This window comes from Aegilops tauschii, chromosome 3 (genome assembly GCF_002575655.3).
Source record: "Aegilops tauschii subsp. strangulata cultivar AL8/78 chromosome 3, Aet v6.0, whole genome shotgun sequence".
NCBI lineage: Eukaryota > Viridiplantae > Streptophyta > Magnoliopsida > Poales > Poaceae > Aegilops > Aegilops tauschii.
The window spans coordinates 491,114,885-491,130,262 of NC_053037.3; the positions used below are offsets into that span (position 1 = coordinate 491,114,885).

Consider the following 15,378-nt stretch of genomic DNA (forward strand, 5'->3'; position numbering starts at 1 on the left):
AAAATGAGAGCTGCATATGATTTCTGTCACCGGGTGAGATTTTCAACAGCGCATGTACTTCATCGAGTTAGATTTCTGTCACCGGCCGCCTGACATTGCCCTTTCTTGTGAACGTACTCCTACATGCAGGGAGAGCCGTGCTAGCTCATCATGCCAGGCAAACTGTAGAGTACATGCACCTGCAACATAAAACCCGTTGCTGTTGCTACCTACTGCAACACATGGACGACAAGCTCTAGCACGAGCGTAAATGTGGGAGGAGCAGAGGGAGAGGAAATCTCCAACACGATCTACGGCATTGATGTACGTGGGCAGGGTGCACCGATCGATCTCTGCGTGCGCGCCTCGAGGGAAATTATGTGTCTTAGAACTGCACGCTGCGCGTACTACTACAGCGGCCCAGTAGCTTATAGCAGCTACACATAGCAGGCCCTGGTAGCTATGCTATGCTATGCATGCCGGAAATGTGTGTATGCACGCGCCATTTCGCAGGCAGGCATTCATCTCCAAACAGTGTGTGAAGTCACCTTTTTCCCCCCTTTCCATGGCCGGCCGGGAAAGACGACGAGGCTGTGCGCGCAGCAACCTTGGTCGACAGTCCATTGATCTCACTCTCAGCAGTCTCGGGCTGTTCACTCCGTCGCTTCCTTTCATGTGCCGAGAAAAGAATAAAATCGGGACAGCGGAAATACGCAGCGCACACACGTACTCATGGCCACATGCGCTAATCATTCCCAGATCCAGAGGAATTTGCCAGCGGATCGGCGAATCTGATCTAATGCCCCTCTGAGCTCTGACCCTAACCGTGCAGTTAATCAGGCCATGACAACAGCTAGATTAACCTATTGCGCGCGGGATTTGATAGAAGTCAAAGGAGGCAGCCAGAGCTGGCCCGTCTGGGCGAGGCAATGCGCATGCTCGGGAAGGTACACGGAAGGAGTAGTATATAGAATTGGTGCAGGATGGAATAGGATATGCGGAATAGAAGCCTCCATTTGTCAGTGCGCCTCGGCCGCCGCGCGCGGTGGAGGGTTTCCAGTCGCCGGCCGGGTGCTCGATCGGTCTCGAGCGGGCTGGCTTGGTTAATGAGCTGTCGGGGCCGCGGAGCTCGATGCCAATGGCCTGGCCGTTCAAACCGGCCGGCCGGGGAGCACGTACGGCGATGCCGCAGGCAGCGAGCATGGGGCTGAGAAAATTACTCGGCGTCGTCCTCTCTCTGTGGCCAAGACCGATCCCGCGCGGGTCCTCAGGTTTACAGACCCGATCGACTAGCCGATCCCGATGCGCTGCAGTGCCCAAACAAACAAAGCACGGAATTCAATGCCCCTGAGGCCTGGACCTTAATGGCCGTAGGGGGTTATTCAAAGCGATCCTGATTAATTAGTCCTAGGACTACGACCTCAAGAGTTGATCTGATTATTAACTGCTCCTACTGGAGTAGTACATGGGTTGTGTGAGTGGCTGTGGTTTTGAAATGCAAGTGTGTGCGGCGTCCAGGGGTAGACGGATAGATAGGGGGGAGCTCGAACCGGCCGTGCAGTCCAGCGTGATGGCATTCAATCTGTGTCTATCTGCTGCTGTGCGTGTGGACTGGAGTGGCGCGCTGAATGGCTACGATGTTTTTTGTAGGCGTAGCTTGTTTCCATGCATAGGCAGGTCAGCTACTAAGCTGACTAAGCCATTAATTAAGGCTAGGTCGAGTTAATAGTCTTAATGGTGTTCTGATAGATGGGCTAGTATCTTCGTCTGGATTTATTAGGCCTCCTTGTGTTTTTGGACTATAATTAGAGCATGATTAATAATAGCCAACCTAATACCCGGCATGTATAATAGTAAATTTTTAATGTGTACAACTTTATTAATAGTTTTTTTAGGTGACTTTATTAATAGTTGGCCCAGCTTGCAATCTCATAAAGTGTCTTGGGCTTGCGTTGCAGCCGGCTACTAACGAAGAGCCCGCTTCTCTCCTCTCTTCCCTTCTTTCTCCTCCAACTAAGTAAAAATATAATATTTAGTCCTTATAGCCTGCTTATGCCACCTTATTGTACTTGCTCTTATGCTTCGTTTGTACACTAATATAAGACCTTTTAGATCACTAGTGTTGTATGTGTACTTGACTGTGTAGTAACTCGTCCTCGGATGGGTCTAAACTATTTTTTATCGAATATTAATATTTGTTGTTTATGCTTATGATATGTCATCGGTTTTTATTCTTTGAGATGATATGTCATCAATCTTGTGAAGAATGGGGAGCGGCTTCGGCTCGCCTCACGCGAGACTGAACAATCACTTGTCAGAAGGACCGCTTTAGTGGGCCAGCCCAGTTGGGATCTATTGCTTTGCTTCATTTGATTCTCTCGTTGGCTGGTTTTTCCTCATTCTTTTCTCTTTTTGTTTATATTTCAAAGTATTTTAAATACATATTTTTTTTAAATAATTTATCTGACTTTACAAATTTGTTCACCTAATTTAAAAGAGTAAACATTTGTGTAATTTTTTTTCGTGGAACTTTTAGAAAATGTTCGTACCTTTCAATATTTTCGTGACATCTAAAAGGATTCATGCCTTTGAAAAAGATGTTCATGTTGTTTTCAAAAACTATTATTAAAATACAAGTATGTTTGCGTAATTTTTGGAAAATATATTGGAGCATTCATAATTTTTTTAGTGACATCTTTAAAAAAGGTTCACGTGTTTAAATAAAATGCTCGTACAGCTTTTAAAAATACTTAAAATATTTTTTTGCGTAGTTTTAAAAAATATATTTCGTACCATTCTAGAATGAATAAATTAAATTTTCGCATAATTTTTAGAAAAAATATTTTTACCATTCTCAAAAATGTAAATGAAAGAGTTTTATGACATTTTTTAAGACCTTAAGCATTGGAACAGTGGGGGTATGTTCTTGACCTTTTCAAAAAATGTTCATATAATGGAAAAAATGTTCACGTGATATAAAATGTGTTTCATAACATCTAATAAATTGTTCAGCACGTATTTCTAAAGGTTTAAATTCATTTAAAAAATTCATTATGTATTTGACAACTATTCAATGCATATAAAATATATGTAATGCTTGTACACGGAAAATGTACAGCGTGTATTGAAAAAAGTGGCATGTATTTATTTTCTTCTTCCAAAGAAATCAAATGAGGAAACATGGAAAAACACACATAAATGGTTCTGAAATCGGTCCACACTAGTCTAAAGAACATAAAAAATACCTTCTTAATGGGCTGGCCCTCTAAAATGACCACTCAGCCAGTGTGCTCGAGGCGAGTCTTTTTGAGATTTACCACTAACTCGAACTCGTTTTAGGAATCCTATATGCCGCCTGTTGCTGCAAAGTGTCTGCTTTCGCAGAGGAGATCCGAGCTACCGACCGATGTATGGTCCAGCCCATTTTAGCTGTTACGTGCTCCCGATATTAGGAACCTGCTCTTGCCCGGGTTTCGAAGGTTCCCGAGCCATTGTTTTATTTTTCTAATGATTTCTTTACTGGCTTTTCTAGTTATTTGTTACTGTTTTCTTTGGGTTTTTTTGCTTTCATTTTTTAAGCATTATTTTCATTTTTAATGTTCATAAAAACACTGATCTTCAAATTTTGTTCGCCAATTCAGAACTGTTATTATTTTCAATAATTTTCTGAGAACTTCAAAAAATAATCATGTGTTTTAAAAAATGTTCTTGTTTTTTAAATTTGTTCAAAGAAATTAGAAGCATCTACGTTTTCAAAAAATATATACCTTTTTCGAATTTTTTTGGAATTTCAAAAAATATTCAATAGTTAAAAAATGTTCCTGTTTCATAATGAAATGTTCATGGTTTCAAAAAAATAATTCAAATTTTAAAAATTTGTTCATAAATTCAAAAGAAGTTCATGTTTTCAAAAAAAATCGTTCGGACTTTTTCAAAACGAATGTTTGCTACAGTGGTGCCATAGGGGAAACCGGGATGCTACATGAAACCCCGGGTCACTACAGTAGCAAAACCGGTCGCTACTGTCTATTTTTCTATGAAAACCTCTCGCTACTGAAAAAATAACCGAGTCACTACAGGAATATTTGCTCTACGAGTGGGCCGGCCAAGGCAAGCGCCTATACACAATTGCTTGGCAATCTGCTGCAACAAGCGCCACATAGGGAGAGCAACTAGTTAACGAGCGCTCCTTCGGGAGCCTCACAACGATCAGCGTCATTTGATACGCTTTCAGTCATTCGCCATGTGTCGCGCTTTGGACGCTCCCTCCGGATTTTATTTTTTTTATTTTTCCGCACGCGTTTTTGGTTTTTTAAATTCTTTTTTTTCTGCTGCGAGAGTCACGGTTTTCCTTCCGCGAGAGGCACGGTTGTGCTTTAGCGAGAGTCACAGCCATGCCTTTCGGAAACGAAAAAAACGTGTTTTCTGTTTTTTTTGCTAGAGTCACGATTTTGCTTCGCGAGAGGCACGGTTGTGCTTTCGCGAGAGTCACGGGCGTGCCTCTCAGAAAGGGAAAAAATACGCGTTTTTTGTTTTTTTTTTCTTTCGCGAGATTCACAGTTTTGCTTCCGCGAGAGGCACGGTTGTGCTTTCGCGAGAGTCACTACCGTGCCTCTCGAAAACGAAAAAAAACGCATTTTTTTTCTTCCATGAGAGTCACGGTTTTACTTCCATGAGAGGCACGGTTGTGGTTTCGCGAAAGGCACGGCGTGCCTCTTTTGGAAAGGGAAAAAAATCCGTGCTCCCAGTCGATTTTTTGTCCGGTTTTTTTCGTGAAAAAAAAGTTCGTCAAAAACCTATCAACATGGTATCTAGTTTTGAAGATCTCGACGCGAGGAATCCAACGATGAAAACGGTCGGAGATTTGGACACATGGTTTAAGAGATAAAACATTTTGAATAAAAGGATCTATAAAAAAAGGGAAAACTCCCAGTTGCGACAAGTGGCGCGTTGCATGTGCGCCACTTGTCGTGACCTGGGAAGGTAGAGTGTTCTTTGCAACGAGTATTCCTTAATTAATGATTTCGCCTTATAGGGGCTGCTCTCGTTTTCCCCTAAAAAAACTCCACTTCATTTTTCATCCCCAATTCGTTACTGGTAGGTGTGTCCATACATTTTGAGAAACAGCGCATTAGCAGCGCGCCGCTCACCTGATTAGCAGAGCACTGAGTAAAATGGGCTACAATTGGTGCTGCAAATTAACATATACTCCAAAATTCATTAAAAAATCTTGATAATAATAATTGAAATATCTATGTGTTATAAAAATCACACACATATATAAAAGGAACGCAATATCCGGCAGACGCTAGATCGGGAGTCACCCCCCAACGAACAATTCGTTAGCCGGGCAGGGATGAGCGAGCGAAGCTTTCTCATTTGCTGCACCGGTGTTTCTATGCGACGCCCAAGCTATTTATGGAGCGCATAGGGAAAAAATCGGCTAGGCCCACATAGTTCATTTTTTCGGAAAAAATGCCATCAACAAAAAAAATGAAAATATTTTCTGATACAAAAAAGGCATGTAAAACATAATTTACAAAATGCAGACAAAAAAATGCCATCATAGTCTACCAAAAAAAATACTCCCCTCAATAACTTAATATAAGTTACAGAGGGATATCTACATGGCAAAATGGCCACAGTAAAAATAATAAACCAACAAAAAAATGGTCCAAAATGCAGACAAAAGAAGATCATACATTGCAAATTTGCATATAATTAAAAAGGCAAAACAATTTGCCATGCTTTATATTTTCATTTTCAAACACACATATAAATCGCACACTGGAAGTTTCCATGTTCAAAATAATAAATAAAAATTACCATGCACTTAATAATATAATTACTATGTGCAAAAGTTGATTTTCCCCAAATTTGTCATGAAAATATTTGATAAAAATTTCCAAAACTTGCAATGGAAGCATTACAAAAAAAACATCTAAAATGCCATGTCTGGAAGACAAAAATGTTATCAATTTATCATCGGATCATGAGAATTTGTTTTTAAAAAATTGCTATGTGTTGAAAACAAACTAGACATGTGAAACGTTACAAATAAAACGTTTTAAATTTGCCATGTGACAAGTTCAAATCTGCCATGCAGCTTTTTTTCTGCATATTTTTGCCACCTAGAAAAATGAAAAATGGAAAGGGCGAGCTGAGTTTCGGACCCAGGTCTCTTGGGTTGAGGCTTTACACACTAATGTGGCCCTGTTTTTTTTTTTAGGATTAACATCTGCCGCTTTATTAATTAAACAGAGAAAACAGGAATCTCGTCCGAAATGACCCCCAAAAGACAATCCGGGGGAGCACCAAACCACACATTACAGAGTTCATCACTTAAGCTTAACTTAGCTAACTTATCCGCGGCAGAGTTTGCACTACGCCGTACCCACGAGACATGCACTTCCAGGAACAACTCCATCCTCATCTTGATCTCCTCCACAAGTGGGCCGCTTGATGATAGATTCTTCTCCGGCGTCTTGAGCATCTTGGCATGGTTGGCACAATCCGTCTCCAGAACCAGCTTCGTTGCGCCCAGATCTCCCGCCGCCTGAAGTGCTCGCAAACATGCATAGATTTCAGCAGTCTCCGGATCTGAAACTCCATCATAGAAGTGACAGACTGCAGCTCTAAAGGCTCCTGCTGAGTCCCTGAAGACAGCTCCAGTGCCACATTTTGCCCCCTGCTTGTAAATAGCGCCATCAAAGTTGACCCTCAGCCATCCCTCATCCGGCGGCCTCCATTTCTCTTTGATCACCGGCTTGCTCAGTTTGACCTTCTCTCCATGGAAAGACCTCCATTCCGCCACATATGCCAGCACCGAGCTTAATATTTCATGTGCATCTGTCATCTTTTACCCCTCCCTTGTTTCGTTACGAGCTAGCCAAAGCCCATATGTTGCATGAACCATGATCTCCTTCTCATCCTCATTAGCATCAGCAAACCAACCCAAGGAATTGATATGAACCGGTGGGATCGCCACCGGAATCCCCTTTTCCGAGCGAAGTTTCTTCCAAAATAACACCGAATGTGGACAGAGCCAAAATCTGTGAAGAGTTGTCTCCTCTCTATCACACACCGAACAGAAGATGCCTGGCTTGATTCGCCTCCTATGCAGCTCCGAGCCCACTGCCAAACCGTTTCGAATGAGTCTCCAGACATGGATTTTGGCTTTGCTCGGGGCACTAGTCTCCCACAACCCGAGCCAGCCTTTGTGCTGCGCCACCGACGAGGACGTTCCTGGCTGTCCAGTTTTCGCCCTATTCATGGCCACCTTGACATGATATGCTGAGCGGACGGTAAACTGCCCGTTCTTTGTGTGATTCCACGCCAAATAATCATCCATATCCGGACCTCCAATCACAATTTGCTTTATATATTTTGCATCATCCACTGAAAACATGCGATCAATTCTGTCCGTGTCCCACGCACGACCAGATTGTGTCATTAAGTCGCTAACCTTGGTGACTCCATGCACATAGTCCGCACCCAGTGGTGTTAGACTACCTTGCCGCGGTATCCATGGGTCATGATGGATGTTCACGCTCGCACCATTGCCAATCCGCCATACAACTCCTTGCCTCAATAGTTCTCTCCCATGAATGATGCTATTAAAAGTATAAGAGCCACCCGAGGGGCAAGTTGCATTCATAATTGATCCGTCCGGGAAATACCTTGCCTTGAGAACCCTTGCATACAAAGAATCCGGATGCTGAACAATTCGCCATGCCTGCTTGGCCAATAACGCCTGGTTGAAGGCTTCTGGATCCCTAAAGCCCATTCCACCATCTCGTTTTGCCACACACATTTTTTCCCATGCAATCCAATGGACCTTCCGTTCACCGTTTATTGCACCCCACCAGAATTTCGACGAGATAGAAGTCAGGTTCCGGCACATCTTGTTTGTAAGGTGAAAACAACTCATAGTGAACGTCGGTGTGGCTTGTAAGACAGATTTAACTTGTGTTTCTCTCGCAGCTTTAGATAGTCCTTGGCCCTTCAGACCAGTACCCTTACCCTTTGCAGCCTCTGTCACATATTTGAAAGTCCCCTACTTGGAGCGCCCAACAACCGTGGGAAGCCCCAAATATCTCTCCGGCAGGGCCTCGGTCTGCGTCACCCAGGGTTTGCTTGAATGCCACCTTGTCCTCATCCGAACAGCCCTTTCCGAAGAACATGGATGATTTCTGCAAATTTACCTTCTGTCCCGAGGCCTCCTCATACCTGGAGAGAATATCTCTGAGTGCTCGAAGGCTGTCCGTAGTTCCTTGTAAGAACATAATGTTGTCGTCAGCAAACAACAAGTGTGTCACTTGGGGGCCAGTGCACCCAAAAGAGACACCTTTTATCCTCTCCTCCTCCTGCGCCTTTCTCAATAGTGCTGAAAAACCCTCGACGCAAAATAGGAAGAGGTATGGAGACAAGGGGTCGCCTTGCCTTAGACCTCTGGATGGCAGAAACGGCAATGACATACCCCCATTTAACTTTACTGTGAAGTTTGCAGTAGTCACACATCTCATAATCATGGAAATCCACCCCTGGTTAAAGCCAAACCTTGCCATCATCTGCTCTAGGAAAATCCATTCCACTTTGTCATAGGCCTTCATCATATCCAGTTTGACTGCACATAATGGTTTTTTTTGCTTCCTGGTCCTGATGGCATGTACACATTCATATGCAACGAGAACGTTATCCACGATAAGCCTCCCTGGTACAAAGGCACTTTGCTCCTCTGATATTAGCACTGGCAATATCACCTTCAACCTGTTGGCAAGGACCTTAGAAGCAATTTTATAAAGCACGTTGCACAAACTTATCGGTCTAAACTGGGAAAGCAACTCCGGTGAGTTTACTTTCGGGATCATAACAATGACAGTCGCATTAAACGCGTCCGGCGCCACCGCACCACCAAGAAAGTCCCTCACAGTCATACACACATCAGCCTTGACTAACGACGAGTGTCGTTGGTAGAATAGTGCTGGCAGCCCATCGGGGCCCGGTGCCTTAGTAGGGCCCATCTGAAACAATGCCGTTTCTACTTCCTCATCTGAGATTGGTGCACACAACTTGATGTTCATCTCTTCTGCAACCAGCGGCACAATATTCTCTAGCAGCCCATTAGCACCCGCCGAGCCTTCCGATGCAAACAACTTAGCATAGAAACTGGCTGCCATGGCTCTCATCTCTTCATCCACTGTACACCGTGAGCCATCCTCTCTAATCAGCGCTTTCACAGTGTTTTTCCGCTTATGGTGTGTTGCACGACCCTGATTTTTTTTGTCTCTCATCTCTTCATCCACTTTACACCGTGAGCCATCCTCTCTAATCAGTGCTTTCACAGTGTTTTTCCGCTTATGGTGTGTTGCACGACCCTGATTTTTTTTTGTGTTTTGATCCCCAGCTGCGAGCTAATCAATTCGCGACCTTTGCCTATACAACAACTCCTCACGAGCAAAAATCTCTCTAAGTTGTTCCTCAATCTCCCGCACTTCATGTGTAGCGCCAGAAACTAGAGCCCGGTGCTTGGCGTCCTCCAGCTGCGCCTTTAAGTGCTTGATCTGGCGTCTTATGGAGCCAAACACGACCCTGGCCCATTCTTGCATGCTTCCTGTAAGCTTCCCCGATCTGCTGCACGTTGCCGCAATGCCATGCTCTCCCGCCCAAGCTTCTTCCCACGCCTCAGCAACCATCCCATCGTACGCTTCATGCCGTGTCCACGCTTCCTCATAACGAGAAGGCCGTGCCCCCCTGACCACGCAGCGGAGCAGTCTCCATAGCGCGGATCAGAAGGGCTACATGGTCTGACTCCTTCGTCACAATATGCTCAACTGAAGTCTCCGGGAACATAGCTAAAAAATCTTCATTACACGTCCCCCTGTCAAGTCTGACCTGCACATTCCTGTCGCCATCTTGCTTATTATCCCATGTATAGGGGTACCCGGAGAATCCAAGGTCCACCAAGCCGCAGTCCGCTAGGCAGTCCCTAAAGTCCTCCGTCTATGAAAAAGGTCGCAAGTTGCCCCCTCTCTGGTCAGATTGGAACATTGCTTCATTGAAGTCACCTGCACACAGCCAAGGCAAATTATCTTGGCCTCTAAGATATCTTATTGCGTCCCACGACTTCTTTCGAAGCTCAGTGCGTGGCTCCTCATAGAAACCAGTGAATCTGCAGGTCTTGCCATCCAACACAATCTCTGCGTCAATGAAATACTGGCACCAAGGCCTCACCGTAACCTGCAGATGATCTCTCCACCACAAAGCTAGCCCACCACTTCTTCCCACATAGCCCACCGCTACCCCGTTTCTGAAACCGAGCCTCCACATTAATTTCTCCATTGCCCGTGCTGATTTTTTTGTCTCACTCAGAAACACCACCGCTGGGTTGTAGGACCGAATCAGGTCCTGCAGTTCGCCCACTTTCGAGTCCAACTCCAGTCCTCGACAGTTCCAGGCCAAGAGATTCATTGGGACCGGCGGCCCTGCCTTGCAGGGTCCGCCGATGTGTCATGCTGCTCTGAGATACGGTCAAACACGGAAGACGTTTTCTGCGTTGTGTCGCGAATGAAAGTATCATTACCAACTTGCCTTTCAGTATCCCCCTTTACCACCCAATGCTGCTTCGGCCTTCTCTTCCTCTCCCCTTTCTCATCATGTCTCGGGCTCCTTGATGCCCGGTGTTCATCATACTCAGGCCTCGGCTTCCTCACATAGTAGCCACTCTTGCGCTCCCTTTCTCTGGCATGGCTTGAGCTGCCCCCTCCCAAGTGCTCTCTGGACGCATAATCTTTGTACTGCGACCGCAGCTCAGCTTGCCTATTCATTTGTCGCTGCCTCAGTTCATTGCGCATATTCTGCTCTCTCTTCTGCTCCAAATCAACCCGAAGGTCGTTTCCCCTCGACACAGCCGGCCCGTGCCGCTGTTTGTTCGGGCTAGACACATCTCCATGATCTCCATGCTCTTCCCCGCCAGTGCGAGAATCAGCAGGCCTATCAAAATCCCTGGTAAGGTTGCGCTTAGTTGGAATATCACGTACGGTTCCTATCTTCCTCCTGCTCATATCCCCCTCACTTGATCTGACACTCCCATAGCTGTTTGCACTACTGAATGCCCCTCTGAAGGATCCTCCTTTCATCGAGCCCGATCTGCCCGGCGAGGCCCGAAGCCATTCGCCCCACTGTTGTTCAGAATCCATCGGGGGAACACACCCTCCCTCTTTATGTACCAGCCGTCCGCACTCGAAGCAGAAGTGCGGAATCTTTTCGTAAGTGAAGTCAAACCAAGTTTGTTCTAAATCATCCTCAGATTTTTTAAGATAGAAGCCCCTTACCAGCGGCTCAAACACCGGCAGCTTTGCTCTGAAACGCAAGTTCGAGCCCTTCGCAAAACCATCCTTCTCAATGTCCACACGTACCACTCCACCCAGCCAATTCCCAAGCGCTTCCCCGAACTCCTTCGAGCGCTTATTTAGTGGCAAGTCTGCAACCCTAGCCCAGACCTCCACAGTATCAAACGTCATCTCAGATGGCCTAGTTACACCATCATAATCCTTAAGCACCATGATATTGAAGTCAAACTGCCAGGGCCCGTTGTTTAACGCGTGTTTCCAGTCCCCTTCACTTCCGAAATTCACCACAAACATGTTCCTTCCAATGATCTTGAACTTTGCTTCCTTGTGGAGACCCAGGCCCGTGGCATCGCCTTCTCCAAAGCACGATGATTCATCAGTCTTGGCGTAAACGCTTTCCCTATCGCGGACCACTTCGCCGGCCTGGATAGTTCTCGTTCAGATTCCTTGAAGACAAAGCCTGCAGCCTCCTTCCCCGTCAGCACAAGTCCCCCTAGTCGCGCGGTTAGACCCGCCGCCTCTTCCACCACTTTGCCATCTACCGGTGACTGCGATGAGTTCCTGCTCTGTGTGCCTAGTGGCGTCTTCTTCGCTGAACTCGTCGTCGTCTTATGTGTGGCAGATCGCGGCGTTGTCGCGCCCATGGGGCCGTCGTCGTGTTTGTTGCCGTCTGCGCCGTTGTCGCCGCCTTTGAAGCGCTCGCCGAGCTCTGCGGCGCCGTCGCCCCGTTCCTCATCCTATCCGCCATGGCTCGTCCGCAGCAGAGTTAGATGCACGCCGATCCACACGTTCGGGGACGCCGTCGCCCCTTCACGTACCACCGGAAAACCTCACCACCACCGCAGGAAAAACCCTAACCCTAGCTCTCGAGGGAACGATCGCCTTGCGGTCGCCTCAATCGCCTCTCCGTGTTTTTCATCTACGTGGTTGTTGTGGCATGTCTAAAGTGGCCCTGTTAAGTTACGATAGCGTTCGCGCTGCTTTTGTGTTGCGCCAAGATGCATGCACGTGATCCGACGGCAAGGAGGACGTTCCTTGGAACTTGCTACAAATAAGACGTTCGGCCAATATCATTTCTGCATTTCCTTTTTCACTTTTTAAAAAAATGTTCACATATTTAGGTGCTCAGAATGAGTCGTACTGAGACTCGCCAGGGTGCATGCCTCTGCTTGACGGCAACGACCTTCTCGAGGGAGAATCAGGCCAGCGGGGCTCAACAGCAGCAAACAACAACAACGCAAGCATCAGCTGCTCCCCTCCACAGAATTATCTGAAAACACTGAAAACCCCGCGCCAAGAAATATCGCAAGTATGGAATGGTCGCCGCACGCCGGAAGACACCGCGTGGTGAATTGCCATTGACCAGTGACCACAACCCGAGTCTCCGGGGACGGAGAGACGAACCCGCCGTTTTCACTGTCACTGGCAGCCCGGGAGCAGAAAGACCGGCAACTACTTGGTCCCTGACAGACACATCTCGAGTGCAGACATTTTACTCAGAAGGAGCAGTGCACATTCTTGCACAGCTCGCTCTTCGACTTATCTCTGCCGAGGGAGGAGGCAGAAATCATGGACGACGCCGGCCTGGTGCTCGCCGCCGCGTTGACAGGCGCAATCTTCGTCGTGTTGCTCGTCCTGCTCGTCGTCGTCCTTGTCCGGAGGCGGTGGCTCGACCGCGAGGGCGTGGCGTCCGGCCGCGGCTTCGTCCTGTTCGGCGTCTGTTGCCAGGACGGCACCCAGGGCCGGTTCGTCCGGACGACGTCCCTGGCCAGGAGCCGGCAGCGGGCGGCCCGCGGCGGCGAGGAGGCGGATGACGAGCCGGGCGAGGGCGAGCTCGAGAGGTGGAAGAAGATGTTCGGTGGGCCCACCAGGTGCCTGTCCACGATAGAGGAGGCCACGGAGAAGGGCACGTCGACGGTGGCAACGCCGGCCTTCTGCTCGCCGGCAGCGTCGCCCGACCGAAGAGACGCCAGGGCTGTGCAGACGGCGTCTGCCGGTGTGCTCAAAAGTTGAGGCTTGCTTACCTTGCTCTTGTAATTCGCGATGTGCAGTAGTACTACACAATTTGTTGGAAATAACTAGCGAGGCATATGCACCACACTGGTAATAAGTCGAGCGATCATGATAGCTTGTTATTTTGCCATATGCAGGGGGTAGTAATTTTTTTTTTCAAATTAATTGAAGTTCTAATTTATCCTACATCAAACTTCTTCTTCTTAAAGGAAAACAGTAGGAATTTCTTTCTGCTACATGTATTTAGAAAGTCTATTTTTGCGAAAGAAAAGGATTGCATTAATCAAGGAAGATCATTACGATCCTGTTGGCAGAGGTTGTCAATTTTATCGGGTCTATTTCGCAGCCATACAGCGGTGCGAGGCACAGAGTTTCTTTTCTGTTTTAAGAGGCGCACACCCCCCGCGCGGAGCTGGGCCGGCCCATACACTAGGTTCCTTTTCTGTTTTAAGAGGCGCAAAAAAGAGCAAGCAGCAGGTTTCGAACCTGCGACGCACTAGCCACCGCCAAACCCTAGTTTTAGGCGTTTTGGCAAACGGGCGCATACCCTCCCTGCGCGATGGGCCGGCCCATTTATACCTATTTTTTCTGTTTCAAACTGCAAAAACCTGCGCGCGTGGAAACTCGAACTCGCGACCTTGCGACCTCCCTCCTACTAGCTAAGCTGCGATAGCCAACTACGCAAGTACTTTGCTGAAATTTGCAACATCCTTTTTATTGTTTAATTGCATCTTCCTTTTCTTTTTCTTTCCCCTTTTTCCTTTTCTTGTTCCTTTCTTTTTCTTAAATGCATGATTTGAAAGAAAACTCCAGTGAACATTTTCCCAATTCTTGAAAATTTTCCTCAAAACTGATGAAGTTTTCGAATTCGTGAACTTTTTTTGAAAATCCGTGAACCTTTTTCAAAGAAGTGAACTTTTTTATCGAAATTTGCTGAACTTTTTTCAAACCCATGAACTTTTTTTCAAAATTCCGTGAACTCTTTTCAAACTTGTGAACTTTTCTTATCAAAATTGATGAACTATTTTAAATCTGTGAACTTTTTTTAAAAATCCGGTGAACTTTTTTTTATCAAAATCAATGAACTTTTTTCAAAGTGATGAACTTATTTTAAAAATCGATGAAGTTTTTTCAAATTCGTGAATTCTTTTTCATATTTCGATTTTTTTCAAATAAATTATACTGGGACTGAACCACGGGTCTCGTAGTGTGTGTTTTCGTGTTGATAACATCAAAGGCAGTCAGGCGCGGTGGTTGTTGCGTCTAGTGCTTCAGCGTTCGCATCATGGATCAAATCCCATTACTCGCAAAATATATGAGCTCTTTTTTGTCCGATTTTTTTTAGTGAGCTATGCCGGGCCGGCCCATTACCGCTTGCCTTCGGGCGCCAGGTGGCCTAAGCGGCGCTGAGGGCGCCGACGAGGAGCTCTCCTAGCCACCATAGCCAACTAGACCAACCAACCAATGTGGTTTTAAACAACCTTTTTTTTCCTTTGATCTTCTTTCTTTTTTCTTTTCCTTTTTCAATTTTTCTAATTCAACGAAAAGAGTTCATCGAATTGGATGAATGTTTTTTCAAATTTGGTGAACTTTTTCAAATTCGATGCAATTTTTCCAAATCCGACAACTTTTGTAAAAATCGGTAAACTTTTTACAAATTCAGTGAATATTTTTAAAGTTCTCGAACTTTTTTAAAAACTGATCAACATTTTTCAAAATCGGTGAACTTTTTCAAATTTGATGCATTTTTTCCAAATCCGACCACTTTTGTAAAAATCGGTGAACTTTTTTAAAATTCGTTGAACTTTTTTCAAATCAGATGAACCTTTTTTAAAGTTTGCAAACTTTTTTTGAAAACTGGTGAACTTTTTTCAAAATCTGATGAACTTTTTTTAAAGTTTGCGAACTTTTTCTTAAAACTGGTGAACTTGTTTCAAAATCGATGAACTTTTTTCAAACGGACGAACGTTTTTTTAGTCGGTGAACTATTTTTGAAGTTTGTGAACTTTCTTTGAAAGAACATTTTAAATTCATG

At 45.7% G+C, this 15,378-nt stretch overlaps 1 protein-coding gene across 1 annotated transcript; it reads left to right on the top strand.

Annotated features, from left to right (window-relative positions):
- The first annotated feature begins 12,742 nt into the window (after positions 1 to 12,742).
- On the top strand, positions 12,743 to 13,475 carry LOC109760425 (uncharacterized). Its single transcript, XM_020319281.4, has one exon. It carries the CDS (start codon positions 12,900 to 12,902, stop codon positions 13,341 to 13,343), a length of 444 nt encoding a protein of 147 aa, XP_020174870.1. The 5' UTR covers positions 12,743 to 12,899; the 3' UTR covers positions 13,344 to 13,475.
- Positions 13,476 to 15,378: the final 1,903 nt, after the last annotated feature.

Excerpts from the sequence above, each read along its gene's own strand:
- LOC109760425 (XM_020319281.4), top strand. The coding sequence starts at position 12,900 with ATGGACGACGCCGGCCTGGTGCTCGCCGCCGCGTTGACAGGCGCAATC.